The 22,561-nt window shown below is 51.2% G+C and overlaps 2 protein-coding genes across 5 annotated transcripts in view; both read right to left on the bottom strand.

The window, feature by feature from the left end:
* The window catches only part of BDKRB1 (bradykinin receptor B1), a 57,590-nt gene that overhangs the window by 27,673 nt on the left and 7,356 nt on the right, over nt 1-22,561 (bottom strand). For 2 of the 4 annotated variants that reach the window (XM_061159380.1, XM_061159381.1), the window contains one exon: nt 7,170-7,277. The exons of the other annotated variants lie outside the window; for them this stretch is intronic. The gene's annotated coding sequence lies outside the window, so the exon portion shown is untranslated. Of the gene's footprint in view, nt 1-7,169; nt 7,278-22,561 lie in introns of those variants that run through there. 4 annotated transcript variants of the gene reach the window in all.
* Nucleotides 1,039-22,561, bottom strand: part of BDKRB2 (bradykinin receptor B2) — a 28,795-nt gene continuing 7,272 nt past the window's right edge. The window contains exons 2-3 of the mRNA XM_061159378.1: nt 7,170-7,277; nt 1,039-3,781 (exon numbers count right to left, since the gene is read on the bottom strand). Coding sequence (XP_061015361.1) covers nt 2,689-3,781; nt 7,170-7,243 — 1,167 coding nt within the window. The 5' untranslated portion in view covers nt 7,244-7,277 and the 3' untranslated portion in view covers nt 1,039-2,688. The remainder of the gene's footprint in view (nt 3,782-7,169; nt 7,278-22,561) is intronic.

Below are 22,561 nucleotides of genomic sequence, written 5' to 3'. Positions count from 1 at the left end.
ACGGATATGCAATTACAATGGTTTGGACACCACTAATTTATAGCACAGAGCCTTTAAGTAGGTTGAGTGGAAATAAATGGAACCCTTGCCCCCAAGACTTCTAACTGCCTATGGCAGTGTCTGTGACAAGATTCAGGGTTTGGGGAGTTGTAACAAATGAAAGAACTACACAAAAATGCCTCATCCCTTTATTATGCTGGACAGAAAAGGCACATTGACACCGTTCATCCATTTCTCCTCCATTTCTCCTCCTCCTTTGTGAAACGATCCCTCTTTATAATGTCATAGCTCTTTGGATCTTTCACAGGACAGATGTTCTTTATCACAGTATCAACACAACACACAGGGCAGCTCCCCTCCCATAGACAAATTGCTCCTCTGCCCATGGGTGGACCCTAAATGGTCATTAGGAGCCCAGGGCTCTGCTGACAGGAGACCCTCAGACCATACACATCTGCTGATGAATGAATGTCTCACACCCCCCAAAGCCCAGCCAATTCTCCTTTTGTGAAACTCCACTCACATTATGCACATGGTTTGTGAGTGAAAGTCGCTTAGTCATGTCTGACTCTTTATGACCCCATGGACTATACAGTCCACGGAATTCTCCAGGCCAGAATACTGGAGTGGGTAGCCTTTCCCTTCTCCAAGGGATCTGCCCAAGTCAGGGATTGAACCCAGGTCTCACGCATTGCAGGCGGATTCTTTACCAGCTGAGTCACCAGGAAAGACCAAGAATCCTGGAGTGGGTAGCCTATCCTTTCTCCAGGGGATCTTCCCAACCCAGGAATTGAACTGGAGTCTCCTGCATTGCAGGCAGATTCTTTACCAACACATGCCCGTGAAATGGTTTCACTTCATTCTAATATGAAACGGTTTGTACTTCATATGTCACCTGTTTTCTTTCTCTAGCTATGAATGCATATGTTTATTTGGGCAGAGGGGCTTGCATGGCAGAAAACAAAGGCTGGGATGGGGAGTAAATCTTTTTGTGACCCTTTTTCTTTTAAAGTCCAGAGCTGGATTGGTCAGGATTTGTGGGTTCTTTGCCATCCCAATCCTGCTGGCCTTGGGGAGGATAAAACCTCCCCAGGGAGAGCCCGCTAAGGAATCACCCATCTACTGATCCAGTGAGTGCTTCCAGGGCACTGCCTACATTACAGGAAGCTTCTGAGCTCCACTGCTACTGAGCACCCATCCCTGCTTTGACTCTAAGAGCTTGATGTTGGCGTCTGGATGGCCTGTTCTCCCAGAGGGCCGGCCTCAGGAGGCAGATTATAAAACGTGTAGAAAAAGAAGAAAGGAATTCCCCCTGGAGGACCTGGGGCTTGGGGCCGGGCACCTGTCTATTAAGAGCCAAGGACGGTACCCGCCCTCCGCCCCGCCCATCGCTGCCCGCCACGCCCTTCGCCACCTGGCCCCGCCCACAGGAGGCAAGGCCGCGCTGCAGTTGCTTCTTCGGGTAAATGATCCGCTGGAGGTGGGATGGGGAGGGTGTTCTCCCGCCTCCATGGAAGGGGTGACCTTTCCTGAAAATGCTTGTGTGTGTGTGCCTGTGTGTGTGTGTGTGCGTGCGCGCCCGTGCACGCCTGCAAATTGACGGGAAGGGCAGGTGGTGGAAGGGAGCTTAACATATGGAGCGCCTGGTATGTGTCAGACACTAATGCGTGTTTTCCACAACCATTAGCTTCATTACCTATTCTCTTCTACAGACCTTTTGCTGAACTTGTCTTTCTCCTTAGAATAAATTTATTCCCATTCTGCGGCCATAATAATGCCTCACATTTACTTAGCACCTTTCATTTGTCAAAGTACTTCTGTGCCTGTTACCTCCTTTAATCCCCACAACAGCCTCGTGTTACCGGGAGGAAACCGAGGCGGGGACGCGGCCACGCGCAGCCAGTTATCCTCTGAGCTGGGGCGCCCGGCTCCTCCAGGGCGCAGTGCCTGGCTTGACCGCGTCTAGAAGGGCCTTGCGGTGGTTGCTGAATCATCGCGAGTCTGCAGGTTCCTTCAGGACAGACTGTTTTCTTTTTCTTGCCCACTGGGTTCCATGCTGCGTGTACAGCAAGTGCTGGGTTAAGTACTTATCGGGTTCGTGTTTGGCGCAGACCACTTGTCTTTCTGCAAGGGGAGCGAGAGTCCTGGTCTCTGGGTTCTCACCGTGGATCGCTCAGAGTTTAACCTTCACTGACCTGAGGAATCATCCTCTGAAGTCCTAGTTGAGCGGATTCAAGAAACCCAAGACTACACGTCAGCCAGTGCGCGCGGCCCTCTCCGCGGCTGCCCCAAAGCTGGGCGGTGTTTCTGGAGATCTGAGCGGTCATGCGCCGGCAGAGTGACAGACACCCCGTGGGAGGGGAGCTCGGCCACTCCTGTCCCCGTCCCCAGGCTCCTCTGCTCCTCTGGAAGCAGCAGACCCGGGGGTGGCAGCCAGTAAGAAGGATAATACTGTCGTATTTCTGGGGCCCTTGGCTGTGCACCAGATCACTCCAGGCTCGCAGCCCTGTTCGCCACAGCTTGGGCGGGGCAGGAATTTACTGGAGACACCGACTCACTCACCGCCCAAGGTCACAGTTGGGCTGCCTTCCTTCCTCCTGGGAGCGCATCCCCAGAGCCGCCGTCCACCCGTCGTCACACACATCTGTAGCCCCGGGTGCCATCTGCTCGCTGGCTGCTCCCCACCCGCTACGACAGTTTGTGAATGTGGCGTTCCACGGAGATGGAGGTCCGCAGCGTGCCCATGGAGTTCTCCGTCTGGCTGGGCTCCGGCGACCCGCAGCCGCCTGGCCGGCACAGCCGCGTGTACACCTCCCGCGACTTCTTGCGGAAGCGCTTGCCCACGATCACGTACACCAGTGGGTTGAGGCAGCTGTTGCTGTAAGCCACGAAGGACGAGATCTGCGTGAAGACGTCGATCACGTACTCGTTCCAGCAGCCCGAGAGGACCTGGAGGCGCAGCAGCGTGTCCAGCAAGGTGCTGACCTGGAAGGGCAGCCAGCAGACGACGAACAGCAGCAGGACCGCCAGGACCAGCAGCGTGGCCTTCCTCTCCGTCTGGATCTCCTTGAACTTCTGCATCTCGTTGTTACGCAGCACCTGCATGATCTGCACGGTGCAGAAGGTGATGACGCTCAGGGGCAGCAGGAAGCCCACCGAGTTCAGGAGGATGTTGGTGAAGACCTCCCAGTTGCGGGACGGGTACCTGATGACGCAGGCGGTGACGTTGTGGCCCTCGGCGTTGTACTCCTGCATGGTGCGGAAGGCCAGCATGGGCGAGCTCAGAAGCAGCGCGCAGCCCCAGATCACCAGGCTGTAGAGCTTGGCCCAGGGCACCCTGCGCATCCGGCCCATGGACATGGTCTTCACCAGGGCCAGGTAGCGGTCGATGCTCACCAGCATGAGGAAGCAGATGCTACTGTAGAGGTTCATGTAGAGCATGGTGTTCACCACGCGGCAGAGGGCTTCCCCGAAGAGCCAGTCGAAGTTGTTGGCGATGGTGACGGCCCAGAAGGGCAGCCCGAAGGCCAGGATCAGGTCTGCCACGGCCAGGTTGCCCAGGTAGATCTCCGCCACCGTGCAGCTGCTCTTGTGCAGACAGAAGACGCTAAGGACAAAGATGTTCTCCAGAGTGGCGAGTAGGAAGAGGATCCAGAGGAAGGGGGGCTGGATGGTGTTGAGCAAGTTCCACCAGTCGGACTGGAAGCAGCTGCTGCTCTCGGGCAGGGTCCCGTTGAGAGCAGGTTCAAGGACCTGGGAGGTGAGGTTGAACATTTTGGCGCTGCAAGAAAGTGGAAAAGAGGCAGTTACACCTCGGGGTGACAAGAGGAAGGAGTAGCAACGGGTGCAGAGGGAGGGGGGCGCGTCCAGTTAGGGATGGAACTCAGGCCTTTGCTGTGCTGTGTTCACAGACAGTCCTGGTGCATCTGAGTCTCCGGGAGTCTTAGAAGGTGCCTGTGCTCCTTGCACTTAAACTGAGAGCTTATGTCCTTGGCCTCCAGGCTCCGCTGGGAGGTTTCCTTGGCCAGCATCCATCACCCGTAGGAACAAGCGTGAGCCTTACATGCTGGTCCTCCTGGAAGCTTCCGTGGTGGGAGGGTACACAGCACATTCCTTCCTTATCACAGGGACTCCTCCTAAGGGTGCTGGTCTCTTTCAGCCTCTTGTGGCCTGGCTGTGAGTGAGCCATTAATTAGAAGAGAGAAGAGGTATCATGCCAGACAGGGAGATTCCAGCCTGGCTCCGAGACCACGGCCCATCTGCCCATGCCCTGCCTCTTCCTGGCAGAGGGTAGCTGTTGAGCTTCGCTACCTTCCATCAGCATAACATTGATGATGAACTGAGGTTGCTTGATGGAAAGGGAGAGTGGGGGCTTTGGCGTCAGAGAGTCCTCTGGGTTCAGTCCTGACTCATTCATTAGCTGTGTGACCTTGAGTAAGTTAACTAACCTCTCTGGACCGTAATGGTCTACTTCATAAACTAGGAATAACAAAATCTTCTTGGCATTGTGGTGAAGATCTGAGATAAAGAACAGAAAGTCCCAAGCACTGCACTCCGTTCGATAAACAAGAATAATTACCTTTGTGTGTGTGTGTGAACTTATTAAAATAAACAGTGTCAAACTCGAGCACCACTCTGGTTCTTTGTCTTTTTTTAGTTAAGATTTTTTTTGATGTGGACCGTTTTTAAAGTCCTTATTGAATTTGTTACAACATTGCTTCGGGTTTAGGTTTTGGTTTTTGGCCCTGAGGCAAGTGGGATGTTAGCTCCCCAACCAGCAATTGAACCCGCACTCTCTGTTTTGGGAGACAAAATCTTAACAGCTGGACCACCAGGGAAGTCTCAGTTCTTATTCTCACATTGCTGATTTTATCATTAACCCGCTGGCTTCTCTTTCATTCTGGGGTGAGACTCAGACCAGAGGGCAGATCACTTTCTGCAAGTGTTTCTCTAAGGCTAGTTCCTTTCTGCCTTCAGCAAAGAGGTATGGGGCTTGGACAGACATGGGATCCAATCCTAGTTGTGTGGTCTTGGGTAAATTACATCTGAGCTTCCGCTTTGTTATTCTTTGGAGTAGAGTATTACTCTCTCGTTGATTTGCCTTGCGTGGCTATGGCAAGGTTCAAATCAAAGAGTAGGTGTGAAGACCTATCGAAAAGCTGAAAACACAGTGCAAAGGGCAGGACTAACTGAACATGCTCCAAGTGCTCTTTTGGGTGGATGCGGGAAAAGCGGAGGTGGAGGGACTCTTCCTGGGCAGTTTGATTGTTGGGTAGGCCTGTGGGAGAGGAGCTGAGCAATAGAGTATGGGAAAGAATCTGCTGATCGCCCTCTGGGATTTCCCAGGAAAAGCCCCTATACATCCTGGAGCAGCCGACTGGCTTGGAGGGGCCAGACTGGGGACCTATGATGAACTCACTCATCCATGCGATTTATCCTTACATGTTTCGTGAGCATCTCCTCCGTGCTGAGCTCCATTTGGCTGTATGGACCGAGAAAGGGACACCACACATCCCTGCCCTGTCCAAGCTCTTGACACATCAGACCCAGTGTGGGAAGAGTGCCTTGGGGTGGGATGAGGGTTGAGGGACCCAGGTGGGAAGAGGGGAGGAGGTCAGAGATGACTCTGGAGCTGGGGCTCAGAGGATGAAGAGCATGCCAACGGGGGCCAAGAGGGAGGGAGGGCAGATCAGGCAGAAGGAGTAGCCTGAGCAGAGTGCAGGAGTGGGGAAGCCACTGGCAGGTTCCGGCAGGCGGATGAGATGTTGGGCAGTGGCAAGGGATGAGGCTGAAGAAGAGAAAAAAAGGACAGTCATCACTGGCTGCTAAGAAAGTGAGGCTTTGCCCCTGAGTGCTTCAAGGAGCAAGTGATGGAACTGGAAATACTCTTCTCGTGGAGGGTGGTTTTACTATGCCCACAAATTCTTTGATAAACCTCCTTGCAAAGGGTGGAGTCTAATTCCTCTTCCAGTGAATGTGGCCAGACTGAGCGACTCGCTGCCCGCCCACGGCGGCAGTGCCTGTGTGTGACTTCCAAGACTAAGGTGTGAGCAGCTTTGCGGCTTCCTCCTGGGCCTCTTGGGTTTCTTGCTCGGGAGCAGGCCAGCTGCCAAGTTGTAAGGATGCTCAAGCAGCCACACGGAGAGGCTGCATGCAGAGGCCCCGACTTGCCACCCTGGACGTGGATCCTCTGGCCCCACTGAAACCTCTGGTTGATTCTGGTCCCCTAGCCTATGCATCTTCCAACTGAGGCTCCAGACATCATGGAACAGAGACAAGCCCTAAATTCCTGACCCATGGACACTGGCAGTCTTCTCTGCAGAGCCTATGAAGGTAAGTCCTACCCTGCATGGTCCCCTTGGTCCAGCCTTTTGCCCCATTTCTGCAGGGGCAGAAGCCCTGTTTCCTCAGAGCCCCAGACTTGGAGTTCTGTCTCTTGTGGTCTGGCTCTCTAGAGACTCAAGTCTCCCACCTGATGTTACTTGTTAATTTTCCAGCAAAGTAGTCCCTAGCCAACAGGATAGCACCTGGCCCATACCTGACTCCGAGAAGCCACAGGATTGCTAGAAGGTGGTCTGGGGAGGGCTTCATTGGGACTGATCGGGCCCATGTTCCATGGCCTCTACTGACATGACCATTGGTCATCTCCCTAGCAGGTCACTCCTGCCACAGGACTGAGAGCTCCAGCTGGGCCCCACTGCCTACTCCCCCTAACACTGCCCCCTCAGGACTGACCCTCTCTTTCCTCTGCTTCCACTCAGGATCCATTCCCCCCACCTTCTCTCTTTAGAGTGTCCAGACTTCCTCAGAAGTTGGCCATGTGTTGGAGACCCATGGAGACCCGACTCAGTCTCTGTCTGATTTCTTCCTTTTCATGTCCTCCCTCGACCCCGCACTTGTTCACATGTGACCACCTGTACAGTGCGCCCCTCCTCCCGCAACACCCAGCCCAGAAGCAGAACAGTCCTCTCCCTTCTGCCCCTGATAGGCCCTTGCGGATTTGAACACCAACCCTTGAGGACTTTTGACTTAGGATTTAACACTGCCTATTGTTTCAAGTGGGCTTCCATTATCGTCCCAGAGAGGAGGGGCATGCTCTCCTAGGCGTTCCCCAGAGTGCCCGCACCCCTGTCCCAGAAATAGGAAATCAAGGAGCCCCTCTGACTCACCCGAAGGACGCAGTGGTGGGCACTGTGTCCTCATGAATAGATGGGAACATTGGTCTCTTCCAGGCCGAGAACATTGGGACTCAGAGGGGGAGGTGAGTGAGGGCCTCCCTGGAGGAGAAACGATGGAGATGGTTAGATGGTGGAACTGGAGACCATAAAAAGCATGCATGCTCCTCTAGGGAGAGAAACGGGGTTCTTCACTTAAATATTTATTAAGTACCCATCACACACCGGGTGCCAGGACACAGTGTGAGAACAGGCACAGTATCTGTCCTCCAGGGGCTCATGGTCTCACAGAGAAGCCAGACATGACCCTCAGCACTGGAGACTTGGTGGGGCGGGGTGGAGCTGAGTTCCCCTCCCCCGTGGGGCTCCCTGTCCAGGTGAGGGCCATCAGCCTGCCTGCCGAGGTCACCATTTCCATCAAGACAGTGACAGCCGCCCAGGTAACCCAGGGCCTCCCAGCTCTGTCACCCTGCGGGAGTGATGCCCACCCTCCCCGCCATGCCCCCTGGTATGGGTCGGCCTGGTTAGGTGTCCCAGATCTGGCAGAGTCAGCCCATCGGGATCCTAATTGTTTGTTAATGTCTGTCAACATTGCTCTCCTGTTCAAAACAAAGTGGGGGGTTTTCTGTCTCCCTTGTCCAGAGAGCAGGCGATTTGGGGACCAGGGGGATGGTGGGAGTCTGGGGCGACTCTAGTTTCTCTGCATCTGCTTCAGACACTCCGTATGTGGGAGCATCATCGTTCCTGCTCCTCCCTGGCCCTGCCCCAGGTTGCGGGGACCACACCAGGAGGGGCTGCAGTCCGGCTTCTATGGGGATTGGCTCCAGGGCAGCAGCAGGAGGCTGGGGGAGGAGGAGAAGGAGGAGGGCATCTGGCTCCTAGCTTCCTCCCTTGAGGGCCTTCCTCCCTTGAGGGACTGACTGGGCCCAGCCCCGGTTCACAGCTCCCACTGGGGCCTTTTCAACTCCAGTGATCCTGGCAACTGCCGTCTCCTCTCGGGGTTCAGGCCATGGGTTGGGAGGAAAGTATTGTCTGCAGAGGTCACCCCCACATGCTGTCTACACTCTGTAAGTAGACCCTCTTTAAACGCCTCTGCATATTAGGCAGCTTGAACGTGACCTCTCAATCTCCTACTGGACCCGAACTAATATGTCTGGGGATTACAAACTCAGATGTCAGGGACGCATTTGAGGGCTTGGGGTGGGGAGCTGGCTGTGGTGGGCTGGGTACCTGGGGTGGTGGCAGTAGTCGGTGTGTGGTTCTCTGGGTGCTATTTGAGGGAGTCCCTTAGATCCCCTGGACCTCAGTTTTCTCATTGACACAGCCGGAGGTGGGGGGATGGACCCATGCTCCCCCAGACTCTGATCCTTGCGTCTGTGCGGGGGTGACGGGGCGGTGACTCTACGGTTGGGATTTCCCCTTGTTTTTCAAACCGATATTTTAGAAAAAAACATCCAACATCCTGATTCACTTGTTCTCTATCTCCCTCAGAATGCGATCCAAAAAGACTTAACTTTAAAAGTATTTCCTTCTGTTGAATCACATAAACATTGGCTCTTGGTGCTGCTGAGAGTCATTTCCACTTTTTTATTGGCTGCGCCACCCGCAGCCTGTGGGGTCTTAGTTCCCTGATTGGGGATTGAACCTGCAAGCCCCTGCCTTGGAAGCATGGAATCTTAACCACTCACTGGACCACCAGGGAAATTCTTCATTTTTGTTTTGGTGCCAGAGGGAGTCTATTTTGGTTCCCCAAGAATCGCCGTCTGAAGGGCTGTGCGGCGATGGCCGCCCCAGGACACACAGCATCACTTTCACCAGGGCCAGGGTTTGCCTTCATGGAACCCTGACCGGGTGACCAGCTCGTGCCCACTGTTTCGTGGGTGTGTGCTGGAGCTGGGAGATAGTTCCCAAAGCGAGGGCTGTGGATCGGAAGGTAAATAATCCCCCAGCCACTCCTATCCATGTGGTTAGTAACCACACCAACTCCAGGTGAACCTGGAGAAAAGTGTCCTGTTGGGGCTGTGTGTCTTCAGCACCTGTCTGGTGTTTGTAACTTCCCTTTCAACAATACCAGCAGGTATTTTTGGTGACAAACGATATTCATTTTCCATTTAAGTTGGTGATATACAGTTAACAGTTCAGAAGTGAGTCGCTATTAAAGCAACAGTTGTGGGAATTCCCTGAGAGTCAGCTGGTGAAGATTGCCCGCTCCCAACGTAGGGGGCATGGGTGTGATTTCTGGTTGGGGAACTAAGATCCCACATGCTGCATAGTGTGGCCAGAAAAGAAAAGAAAAAATGAAATCCAAAAATGAAAAAAAAAAAAAAAAGAAGTAGTTGTACAGGTGATGAAGATGTCAGAGCTTGTGTGTAGAATGACAAAATGAGGGAAACACAGCCTGAGGGGTCCAGACGGAAACCCAGGTCACAAACAAGAGGCCCGGCCCTGTGATCAGGCTTACCAGCTGCGGAGGCAGACCTGGGATTTGGTCCCCCTCCATTGGGTTGCTCTTTAACCTCATGGTGCCTTGCTTTTCTCAATTATCAGATGCTAGGTGTGAGGAATCCGTGTCAAGCGCACAAAGCACGTGGTGAATGCGTCCAGAACCGGCACCACCCAGGGAGGTACCCGGAGGGACCCCCGTCTGCTGCAGGAGCCCCCGCGAGGCACAGCCCCAGCGATGCTTTACAGACACAGTTCCACTGCTGCGTAGACAGATGAGCTGGTCGCTGGCGCATCACCAGCCCGCCTAATCCAGGGGAGCCCTCGAGACCACACAGTTCTCTCCTTGGTCCGAGGGTGGGGTTGTCAACTTTTGCCTTTTGCATCCCGTCTCGCTGTGATAGCCTTGTGTGCGCGCGCGCATGCGCAACTGGCCTATGGTAGTAAATACACCTGTCTCGCTGATCTCCTCGTCTTCCGCCGCGCCTGCTACTATGTTTAGCACATCTCAGTCTCTTGGAAAACCTTTGCCCCATAAATAAGTAAAATCTCTCAGACCACTCAGGTTGGAGTCAAGGCCAGAGCTAGAAAGAAGCGAGGTCTCCCAAATCCAGCTCAGAACCCTTTCCTGGACACCTCGCTGGAATAAATGGTTTCTTCTAAAATCTGTTTCACGTGACCACTGAGGAAGGATGTTGTTTATAGACAGTTACCAAGGTGAACTGAAGATCTCCGTCAATACTGGGGCAGGGGAGGCTGTGGGGCCGCACGGTCGGTAACAGCCTTGATACCAGGGAGAAGCAGCCCGGACAGTTTCCAAGGGGCTTTTTCTCTTTTTCCCTGAGAAAAGGCCAGAGCTATCTGTGGGGGGATGGACAGGGTTCTGGGAATTCAAAGTCTGTTCTGGGAACACCAAGAGAGCTGAATCAGATCCATTCGGTCCAACGTGCATTGTGGGCCCTTCTGGCATTTGGACATTTTATGGGCCTGGAATGTTTTGGAAACACATATGGAGGTGGGGTAGGGTGGCGGGAAGTGGGGGAGCCTGGAAAAGCAGAGCATCCCCCCCCACCCCGAATGACCCTGCTTCCTGCAGCGATGACAGGACGTGCCTCCTGGACTCTCATCCTCAGAGTCTGGGGCTCCTGCTGGTCTTCATCTGTTTCCAGTTTCTTAGAATTAGCTTATTCTGCTTCTTTGCCCCACATTGAGCCTTGTAGTTTTAATGAATGAATGAGCAATTCTAGCTGATAGCCTAACACCAATCTTTCCCCTTAAAAAATAAACCTCTCCATTAAAAAAAAAAAAAAAAAAAAAAAGATGATATGACCACAGCAAAGAGCATTTAAAACTGCTAAAATCTCTCAGAGTTCTATCCCCACATCTCTGTTTCTGAAAAGAAACATCTTTTTTCATATGCCTTCAATCAGACTTCCATCTCCTGTGGTTTTACATAGACCATCAGACCAAGACAAATTTTCCATGCTGTTCTATAGCATCATAAAGATGCCTTTAAGAGAATGCATTGCGTTGGTTTATTGTTATTTATTAAACCATTCCTCAATTTCAGTCCCTTTGTATGAAATGTATTTCCATGGGACTCCAGCCGCAATGACCCACATCCGCTTCCCAAGGCTCTTTCTTACGTTCCCAACCCCTCCGCCTTTGCCAGGGCTGCTCCCGATGCCTGAATCCCCCTCCCTACTTTCTACCTTTTGAAGTTGAGACCTACTCAGTTACCAACCCTCCCATGGAGCCTCCCAAAGTGCCCTGCGATGGTTGGTTTTATGTGTCGACGTGTCTAGGCTACAGCCTCCTGTTATTCAATCTAATATGGATCTAGATGTTGCTATAAAGGCATTTTGAAGGTGTTGTTGAAATCCCTCATCAGATGTTAAGTAAAGGAAATCATCCTGAGTATCTAGGTGGGCCTGGCTTGATCAGTTGACAGGCCCTAACAGCAGAAGCAGGGTTTCCCAGAAGAAGTTCCACTTGTGGACAGGCCATGCCTGAGAATTCTGGCTGCCTCTCCTGATTGCCTTACTGATGGATTCTGGGCTTGCCTAGTCAACCCTATAATCACGTAAGCCAATTCCTTGCAATAAATTTGTTAGTACTTGTCTCCCATTGCCAGGCTTCCCTGGTGGCTCAGGTAAAGAATCTGCCTGCCAATGCAGGAGGCCTAGGTTTGATCCCTGGGTCAGGAAGATCCCCGGGAGAAGGGAATGGCTACCCACTCCAATATTCTTGCCTGGAGAATCCCCACAGACAGAGGAGCCTGGGGGCTACTAGTCCATGGGGTCTCAAAGAGTCAGACATGACTGAGCATGTGCCTTAAGCCCCGCACACTGCAGTCTCTTTTTCACTGGCTTTCTCTCAGTTAACCTTCAAGCAGCGGAGTTTTCTTCCCTCCTCTCCCCCTCCTCCTTCTCCACGATGTTGTTTAGTGCAGGTCTATCAGAAATGCCTGTGTTGTGTCTTCCTTTCTCTGACTCAATAAATGATTGTTTACTGGCCGATAGAGGGCAGGGTGATCCTTACTTTTCTCTTCCTCCCCAGCAGACACATCTCCAGAGTAGAAGCAAAGGGAAGTGGAAGAACTTCCTGTGTGCTCTGCCTGCTACATCCTCAAGACCGTGTGGCTGATGTATCATTATTCCCATATACCAGACAGGAAGGCAGAGACAGCTAAGTAACCTGAGACGGTTCAGGATCACACAGCTAGCCATAGGCAGGGCCAGGATTCAAACCCAGGTCTGCCTGAGTCCAAACGCCAAGGCATTTTTCTTGCCTCGGAAGGTCTCATCCCCCTCCTTGAAGTTCCTGATGCAAAGCACCCCCTGAGAATCGTTGAGGGATCATGTGGGCTTTCAGGCCTGGCTGCCCCTGGCCTGAAGGGGGCATTGTGACTCCATTCTTCGAGGGAAGAAGGTCTGTGCAGGTGTGTAGGTGGACAATTCAAACCAGGGCTCTGCTGGCCGCGTGAGCGTGGCTAGGAGATCAGCACAGGCTGGAAACTGGTAGCCCGTGGGCCTTGGTCCTTAGGACATTTTGGCAATGATGCCAAGCAGGGCCCTGCAGGGCTCCCGGGCCTTGCTTAGCGTCAGTGACGTGGGTTTTGGGGGGCAGAAAACCTCAATGCCTCAATCTCATCAGTCACTTGTGGTTTAGACCTTGAGAGGAGTTGCAGAGCACAAACCGCAGAGTGTGTGTGTGTGTGTGCAGAAGAGCATGGGCTGGGTGCCTGGGGATACCCCCAAGGGGTTGGAAAGACAGGGGACCTGGACTTTCACTACTGAGACCCAAAAACCTCAGAAGCCCAGCCCTAACACTTACTAGCTGTGTATAACTTTGGACAAGCAGCTGAAGCCCCTCAGGGCCTCAGTGTCTCCACCTGTCAAATGGGGAGCTAACAGCACCCACTCTGTGGAGTTGCCATAAGGAGAGGCAGGGTCATGAATGTCAAGTGCTTAGGACAATGCTGGACATACTTTAAAGGAGCTATATGTGTCAGGGTTTCCTTCCTCTCTGCTCTACGTTAGGTTTCTGCAAACAATTTTTTTGGAGGAAAGACTTCTACTTAAAAAGAAAATGTTCACCTTACCCCCAGCTCCTCATGACAGAGGGGGAACCTGAGGCTCAGAGAAGTGAGGAGATGCCCTAAAGTCACACGGCAAGTAAACACCAGTGTGCAGGCAGAGCCACGGCCTGGCCTATCGCCTGCTGGAGTGGCCTGTCAGGGGTCTGTCCAGGCCAGAGGTGACCAGGCGTTGGGACGTGCCCACAGGTCTGGGGCCAGGGACAGCAGAACCCTACGGGTTGTCTTACTGGAAAGCTGGGTTTCTGTACCTGACATATTCTTCTTTCTTCCTTCTGCTCCAGGATAATTCCAGAATCCCGGGTAAGCCTGACAGGATTCTGGAATATTAAGGTGGGAAGGGCTCCTGGACACTCTTTCATCAGACCCCTTCATGTTACAGAAGTGGACGTAGAGGCCCAGAGACAGCGGACATTCTCTCAGGACATATAGCCAGTTAGCGCCAGAGCTCAACATTGAACCCAGGTCCTGGAATTATGGTACCTAAGCCTCCTGTTTGCTTTGCTTTTTCTAAATCATCCCACAACTGCCTTCATCTTGTGCAGAAGACAGGGCTATGTGCTAAGGCCTGATTGTGAACATGTTCAAAAAACCCAAACCTCATACTCCCAGCCCCTGAAAGGGGTGCTGGGGACATGCACGAAACTGTAAAAGCAGCTGCCTTTGCGTGATTAGAAAGAGGTTCTTCTGGAAGAAGATATTTGCAAAATGATTCAACCCACAAAGGCTGAATTTCCAAAATGTACAAACAGCTCACACAACTCAATAACCAAAAAGCCCCAACAACCCAATAAAAAAATGGACAGAAGTCCTTAAATATACATCTCTCCCAAGAAGACATACAGATGGCCGATAAGCACATGCAAAGTTGCTCACCGTCACTGATCATTAGAGGAATGCAAATCAAAGCTACATGGAGGTATCACCTCACACCAGTCAGAATGACTATTATAAAAATGTGGGTGTGGAGGAAAGAGAAACTTCCTACACTGTTGGTGGGAATGTAAGTTGGTGTAGCCGCTATGGATAACAGCTATGGATGACAGTATGGAGCTTCCTCAAAACGCTGAGAATAGAGCTACCACATGGTCCTGCAAGGGCTTCCCAGATGGCGCTAGTGATAAGGAACCCGTCTGCCAAGGCAGGAGATGTAACAGATGTGCGTTTGGTCCCTGGGTAGGGAGGATTCCCTGGAGGAGGGCATGGCCACCCATTCCAGTATTCTTGCCCGGAGAATCTCATGGACAGAGGAGCCTGGAGGGCTGCAGTTCATAGGGTCTCAAAGAGTTGGACATGACTGAAGTGACTTAGCAAGCACATATGCATATATACACACAACACACACACAACATATATTTCACTTTGCTATACGCCAGAAGCTAACACACTATTGTGAATCAACTATACTTCAATAAAAAGATTTTTTAAACAGAAAGGTGTGTCTGCTTTTCACTTTCCTGTATGTTCTGGGGTTTTTCATCACGAGCGTGTAAATAATTTATCATGGGAGGAAATAGAAACCTTTGCAAAGAGCAAAAGCCAAAACTATGTAAGGTCCAGAGGAAGTGTGTTTTCCAGAAAAGCCTTTGTTCAGGAAGCGCTCAGATTTGGTGACCTGAAGATCCTCATTTCCCAGTAGATGCCCCAGCTCCCTGAAGGTCCTGGTGGCCCCAGGGGTGGCCCTGGCCTTGCTGGGGCAGGAGGAGGGGACAGGGGCTTCAGTCACACGCAAGCTTGTGTGCCGTGACCAGTCTTCCCATCTAGCCTGGTTTATAAAACACGTGGGAGGAAAATATTGTGGAGACTCTGGCCAACCGCAGAGAAAAAACAACCCTTCGTGGCACGAAGAGGTTTGGGCCCTGCCCAAGAATGAGTGGTGAACACCAAACTTGAGGCAGGTGGTGTTTTATTCCTTCCTACACAGGGTCCCTGCAAGATGCCCTTCACTCCGAAGGGACCCACACCCATATACCTCCCGGGAGTGGCCTTTCTGCCCATTTATTCATTCATGCAACAAACTTTCATTCCTCATGTTTGCCATCCTCTCTGTGTGATACAGCAGGAAAGGCACAGGTGTGCTGGGCAGGGTGAAAAGAACGTGGACATCAAGCCACACCCCAGTGCCATCCTTCAAGGACCGTCTGAAGTATCACCTCTTCTGAGAGGCCTTCCTTGACCTCTCAGCCAGCAGGGATCCCTCCCTTGTCTGAGACTCTATAGCAAAAAGGTAGAAGGGTCCAGGGCTTTGGGCATCAAGCCTGGGTTCTAGTACTGCCTCCATCACTGGGTACCAGGGAGTGACCTTGGATAACTGCCTTGACAACTCTGGGACTTCCTCATTGGGAGAATGAGAGCTTGTACTATTGGTTCTGGAGACACCTGTAGAATCATGTCCTTAAAGGGGAAATGAGCTGCCATGGGAAAGCAGTGAGCTCCCCGTTCTGAGAAGCATGCAAGCAGAGGCAATAGGGTCAGCATACTGCCTTTTCAGGGTTCATCTCCTCACTTACTGGCAACCAAAAGCCCTTATGGAGATGGGCAGAATGAGTCAGTCTTAGCAAGTTTCCCTTTGCTGGGCGTGGTGAAGCAGACGTATCTTCCTGCCAGGCTCCCTGAAGCCTCCAAGCTTCCCAGATCCAGGGTACCTGCCCCACCCCATCAGATCTGCCCAAGTCAAAGCCACAGTCAGGTCGATTATAGGGGTATTGCCTTACACCAGTCAGAATGGCCGTCATTCATTAAGGAGTCTGCAAGTAACAAATGCTGAGGAAGGTGTGAAGAAAAGCGAACCCTCCTACACTGTTGGTAGAAATGTAAGCTGGTGTAGCCACTATGAAGAACAGCATGGAGTCTCCTCAGAAAACTAAAAAATAAAACTATCATATGATCCAGCAATCCCACTCCAGGGCATATATCTGGAAAAAACCATAATTCAAGAAATTCACACACCTCATGTTCATGAAGCAGCATTATTCACAATAGTCAAGACATGTAAACTACCTAAATGTCCATCAGCAGACGACTGGATAAAGAAAATGTACATATATACAATGGAATATTACTCAGTCATAAAAAAGAATGAAGTGATGCCATTGCAGCCACATGGATGGACCTGGAGACTATCATACTAAGTGAAGTAAGTCAGAAAGAGAAAGACAAATACCATATGACCTCACTTATATGTGGAACCTAAAATATGACACAAATGAACTTATCTTTGAAACAGACTCACAGTCAGAGAACAGATTTGTGGTTGCCTAGGGGGAGCAGAGCTGGGGAATGGATGGAGCGAGAGTTTGGGGCTAACAGATGCAAATGTTACATACAGGATGGGTAAATAGCAAGGTCCTACTGTATAGCACGGGGAACTATATTCAACATCCTGTGATAAACACACAACGGAAAAGAATATGAAAAAGAATGTATATATATGTATAACTAGATCACTTTGCTATATACCAGAAAGCAACACAACATTGTAAATCAATTATACGTCAAATAGAAAAGCCTTCCCCAGCCATGTGACTGCTACCCTCTGCCCGATTCCACAGCAGGAGGCTGAACCCCTTGGAATCCAGGGAGTCGACCTTCAGAATTCCAGAGCTCCGGATTCTGTTCGTGTTATACCTTCTTTAGAAAAGAATGAAAAGGTGATCTGCAGAGAACTGGGCCTGGCGTCCCCCAAGAATGGAGAAGCAGAGAGGATGGGAAATATCAGCCACCTGTCCCTCGCTTCGGTACTCACATCATGCCTGGACACGGGAGCTGGGCAAACCTGGGAAGTGTCTTGGTTTTTGTCTGGGGCAGGTGATGTAGCCTCTTGGTAAAATGGGCCTATCGTTGTCATAAACAACGACGCTCAGTTTTGTCTGATTCTTTTGCAGCCCCATGGGCTGTAGCCCACCCCCACCAGGCTCCTCTGTCCATGCAGTTTCCCAGGCAAGAATATTGGAGTGGGTTGCATGGGCAGGCGGACTCTTTACTGCTAAATCACAAGGGAAGCCCCAGTAGGTATAACCACCCCTGCAAAGGGTTTGTGAAGACTGGCCACAATGTGTAAAGTGTCTACAACTTTAATTTTGTTTGCCCACATTTTTAAGGACCTTACAGAGAAACCCCCGTATGCAGGGCCCAGGGCTGGTGATCAGGAAGTATTGTAGAAGGATGAATAAAGATGATGACGATGATGTTGACAGCAATGCACGTACCATCTGCTGTCTGCCAGCACTTAACAAATATCAGCTGTCTCGCTCCTTGCAACAGCTCTAGACAGACATTTCTAAACTGAGCCTCAGCAGAATTCAGCCTCAGAGCCTGGCCTGAGACTCAGTGCAGAAGTGCCTTCCTCAGTCCTGTATGGAGGGTGGGGCTCACAGCCCTGTCCTCATCTTAGTAAACAACAAGACTGGCACAGATTCCAGAGAGGGGCTTGTGCAAGTTTAGGTAAATGGCCTTGGCCAGGTTTATTATTTATTTTTATAATTTTATAATAATTATTATAATAATTATTTATTATTATTAAGTGGACAGGGATGGCATAGGATTTGAACTCAGGAATTTAGATGCAAAAGTACTTTGTAAACTTCCAAGTACCCCAGATGTGTCAGGACCATGGAATTTTCGAGCTAGAAGAATCTTGCCACTTAGAGATTTTTTTTTTCCAACTCTACTTTAACAGTGGCTTCCCAGATGGCTCAGTGGTAAAGAATCCGCTTGCAATGCAGGAGACACAAGAGACACGGGTTCGATCCCTGGGTGGAGAAGATCGTCTGGAGAAGGAAATGGCAGCCCACACCAGTATTCTGGTCTGGAGAATTCCATGGACTGTGTAGTCTATGGGATCACAAGGAGTCAGACACGACTGAGCAACTTTCACTTCACTATGTGCGTGCACACACACACACACACACACTGCAATTTTCTTTCTCTTTACATATGCCTTGATTGTCACATTGTTAGTCACTCAAGCACAGAACAGAGTCTTCGCTTCTCTGAATTTGAAGTTGTGGTAGCATAGCCGCTTTTGAATGTTTGCTGAATTGTATTGCTATTAGCAGTAGTGATTTCCCTGTCACTGGAAGAATTCAAGTAAAGTCTGGGCAGTGTTTTTGGTGTATTTGGGCCAAACTTCCTTAAATTCCATGAATTTAGCCCTAGGGACTACATGTGGTTGTCCCATTTAACCCCATGGCTTCCCTGCCCCTCAGCCTTTCTGGTTTGAGACATATATGTTATTATTTTTTAGCTTTTTAGTTCGTATTGGAGTATAGCTGATTAACAACACAGTGATAGATTCAGGAAAGGAACTCAGTCCTATATGCATATATCTGTTCTCCCCCAAACTCCCCTCCCATCCAGGCTGCGAGCAGAGTTCCATGTGCTATGCAGTAGATCCTTGTTGGGTATCCATTTTAAATATAGCAGTGTGTACAGAGACACATATATTAAATCTGTATGATATGAAGGTACTGGAATTGCCCACTGTCAGTAGATTCACAGACCCAATCTCCCTTAATTCTCCAAGAACACTATAGAAGTGTTACTCTGGGTGTGACACCATCCAACTTCAGGATGAAAATGAACTTCAGAGAGGTCAGTGTTGCTGTTTAGTCTCTAAGTCTTGTCCGACTCTTTTGCGACCCCATAAACTGTAGCCAGCCAGGCTCCTCTGTTCACGGGATTTTCCAGGCAAGAAGAGTGGAGTGGGTTGCCATTTCCTTCTCCAGGAGATCTTCCCAACCCAGGAATTGAACCTGCGTCTCCTACATTGGCAGGTGGATTCTTTCCCACTGAGCCACCTGGGAAGAGAGTTTACTAATCCCCCAAAAGCCACCCAGCTGTGAAGCAAGGTTTGGCCTCAGGCCACCCAACCTCTGCACTTACTCCACCCTCACCAGGCAGCCTTCTTATAGTGGGGGGCGGGGGGCCTGGCATCTCCCTCCTATAACCCTGCCGAGGAACTGTAGTTTGCAGCTCAGCTGGCACTAGGGGGCTGCGGGTCCTGATCCGGGGCCCCGACACTCCCACAGACACTGCTTGTGGGTACAGACCACCAGGGCTCATCATTCCTAGGGCTAAAGCAGCTGGAAATTTCCAACTCTTTGAATCGGGGTGGAGGAGCATTTCTGACATGCATGAGCTCGCCTAGTCCCCGCGTATGTCACAGTTCAGGAAGCAGAAGGGAGAGTCTGGGAGATGCCCTGCCTGGCCCACAGGGGGCCTGTGCCAGGGGGAGGCCATGCCCAGGCTGCTCAACTTCCGGCGCACTCCGCTCAAGCCTGGCCAGGAGGGAGATGCAGGACCACAGTTCTGTGCCTCTTCTCACTGCTCGGTCCCTGGTCCTCTAGGAGCCTTGGTTTCCTTGTTGCTGACGTGGGATTGATGATTCGTAGGCACTCAGTTGGGCTTCCCTGGTGTCTCAGCGGTCCTGCAACGCAGGGACCCCAAGTTCGATCCCGGGGTCAGGAGGGCATGGCAACCCACTCCAGTATTCTTGCCTGGAGAATCCCATGGACAGAGGAGCCTAGCGGGCTATAGGTCATGGGCTCGCAAAGAGTCGGACACAACTGAAGTGCCTTGGCACGCACGCGGGCACTCAGGGATTACTCTTGTAAGACTGAGACACCATGCTGTCCACTGCGCCAGCTCCTGGCTGCCTGGCCCTGATTCCTCAGAAATCCTCGGAGTTAACAATAAAACAATCTGGTTTGCAGATGTTTAGTGGGCCAGTCACACGCTGAAGGAGGGAGGCCGGCAGATGAGAGCTTCTATGTCTTCTCTGGATACAGAGGGTTGACAGGCTCTCAAATCTGCCTCAAATCCAGAAAATTGGATTTGGGGATAATTCAGTGAAGCAAATCAAGAACCTAAAAAAATACCTTTTACTTTTTGCTTGTTATTTCTGAAAACAATCAGAAGGACAGGAAAAGCCTCCCACCCTTGGATTAGGGAAAAAAAGCAAAAAATTTTCAGATTAGGGGACTGATTAAACACGTGAACGTGATGCTCCAAAGAGTTCAGCAAAAGAGAGTCAACACTTTGGAGAGGATGTCAGGTGGGGAAAAAGCTGGGCACTCAATCATATGCATAACACAGCAGGAAAAAAATCTGGAAGGCTGAATAACGAATTATTACTACCAATAACCGGGCCTCTCAGGGGGCTCAGTGGTAAAGAATTCGCCTGCCAATGCAGGAGCCGCATGAGACTCGGGTTTGATCCCTGAGTCGGAAAGGTCCCCTGGAGGAGAAAATGGTAACCCACTTCAGTATTCTTGATGGGGTAATCCCGTGGACAGAGGAGCCTGGTGGGCTACAATCCATGGGGTTGTAAAGAGTCAGACATGACAGAGCATGCACACATGCCTTACTAATAATTAGTCGCTATTGCCTTTGAGCAATGGAATGCTGGCTTTCCTTTGTGTTTTTTTCATTCTTTGTAGTAGCCTTCACATTTTCTGTGAAGAACGTTGATTACTCTTGAAAGAAAATTATTTAAATAAGCCAAGTTTTCTCTTCTATTTGTTTTTTCAAAGTAGCGAATGAATGATGGGTTAGCTTGTATAAGAGCTAATCAGCCAGCTCAAGCTCAAAGAAAAGACTCTGCTTACACGAAAACTGGTAAATCAATGCGCAGTCAAATTTTCATTTAGAATGAAATGATTCGTGTATTTATGAGCTGTTTCTTCAGTGATTTCCCGTCTTACCCAACCACCAGTTCTGAGCATGAGACAGCCTGGAACTCGGGACCCTTTGCTACAGTGCTGCAATACTTGCATCAGAACAGACTACATCTCCCCTAGCTACGAAATACAAAGAAAGTAAAAGGGACTAAAAATAACTGTGTGCATGTGCAGTTGGCACAAGTTTCAGACAAGAAGATACAAAAAGAGCAAAAAACCCAACTGCCAGTTCTGAAAATCCAGGACAAAAACAGGGTGTCAGCAGCAAAAGCAGGTACTATGCATGCCCCCACCCCCGCCACCCCCCGCCAAAGGAGTGGGCAAAGCACCTAAGCCATCCCTGGACACATACCTGCTCTTATCCTGTATAAGGAACCAGCTCACCTTGCCTCCAGGAGCAAGCAAGGGAAACTGCTCTCTGTTCTAGCTCTCCCCTGCTATCTCATGGACCCCTACAGCCTCCCCTGAATTTCTTGTCTGGCCTCTAGTCAATTCCTATTGATTGGGGAGTGCCAGGAACCCTGGCCGGTATCAAGCAGGTGGAATCATGGGCTTCTAAGAACCCAGGAAAGAGCACCTGGATTGGGAGTGACTGAGGGAAACTCTGGGGGAGGTGGGATTCTCTTGCTCCACCAAAAGCCACTTACTGTCACAGGATTCAGGCTGATTCTTTGCATTTGGGGTCCCAAGGAGCCAAAAACATCCTTCCCCAGCCTCTGTTCTTCTTTCTGACCCATGTCTCTGTCGCCTGGGTTTCATCTTTGAGTGACTTTTTTACGACGGCAGCAAGGATGGCGAGTTCCCTGAGCCCTTTCTCCTTCGGCGTGGCTCTCTGCTGCCTTCCCTGGAGGAAGACCATTCACTGTCCCAGCCTGCTTCTCTCCTGAGTCTGGAGATGCTCCTTTGTTGGGTTGGATGTGTTTGCTGCCGTGGGAAACCTTTCCTTTGCGTGTTGCCCGCTGCTTTCCCCCTTTCCCCACCTCTGGGTTATCTGGTCACCCGTCCTCACCCTCCCTCTCAGAGCATCCGCAGCCCAGCTCCGGCCTTCGTGCAGCAAAGGAAAGAGGGTGGGAGGTAGCATCCATCTGGGGGCATCTGGATCCTAGCTCTGACACTTACCAAGAAGTGTGACTGAGCCAGTGGCCCTCTCTCTGGGCCTGGGTGCCCCGATTTGTATGACTGGGGACATCATGTCCTGCCTGCAGGGTGTGGTGGGGACCCAGTGGGATCAGTCCTGGATCTCATTAACGCTTGGCTCCCTTCCCGGCCTTGGAGTAAGCGCTGCCCCCGCAGCCCCCCAGACCTGGGAGTGTTTTGTGCGCTGACTCTCCTAGAGGCCCAAGTCCACCCTCTCAGTCCCAGCCACCACAATCCACGCATTCTCAAAAAAAATTCCCCAGGCCACTTGCAAGGAAAGTCCCCATGACTGCAATTTATTTTCACGGTAAACACACATGTCCACCACTGGGTACAGGCAAGGTGGTCCAATCAGGGCACTCAGCACCCAGCTGGGGTTTGGAGATGATGCTCTAGAGTGGGAAGCACCCGGACCAGGGCCCAGGCTTCCCCCAGAGTGTCCAGCCCCTGCCCCTCTTTCCCCATCTTCTCTCCCTGCCTCTCCCCCACCCCCCACCAGTGGCAGGGCCGGAATGCACCTCCTGATTCCC

The sequence above is a fragment of the Dama dama genome, chromosome 13 (assembly GCF_033118175.1).
Source record: "Dama dama isolate Ldn47 chromosome 13, ASM3311817v1, whole genome shotgun sequence".
Taxonomy (NCBI): Eukaryota; Metazoa; Chordata; class Mammalia; order Artiodactyla; family Cervidae; genus Dama; species Dama dama.
Note: the sequence above shows the minus strand (reverse complement) of the source record. Positions and strands in the feature narration are given on the sequence as shown.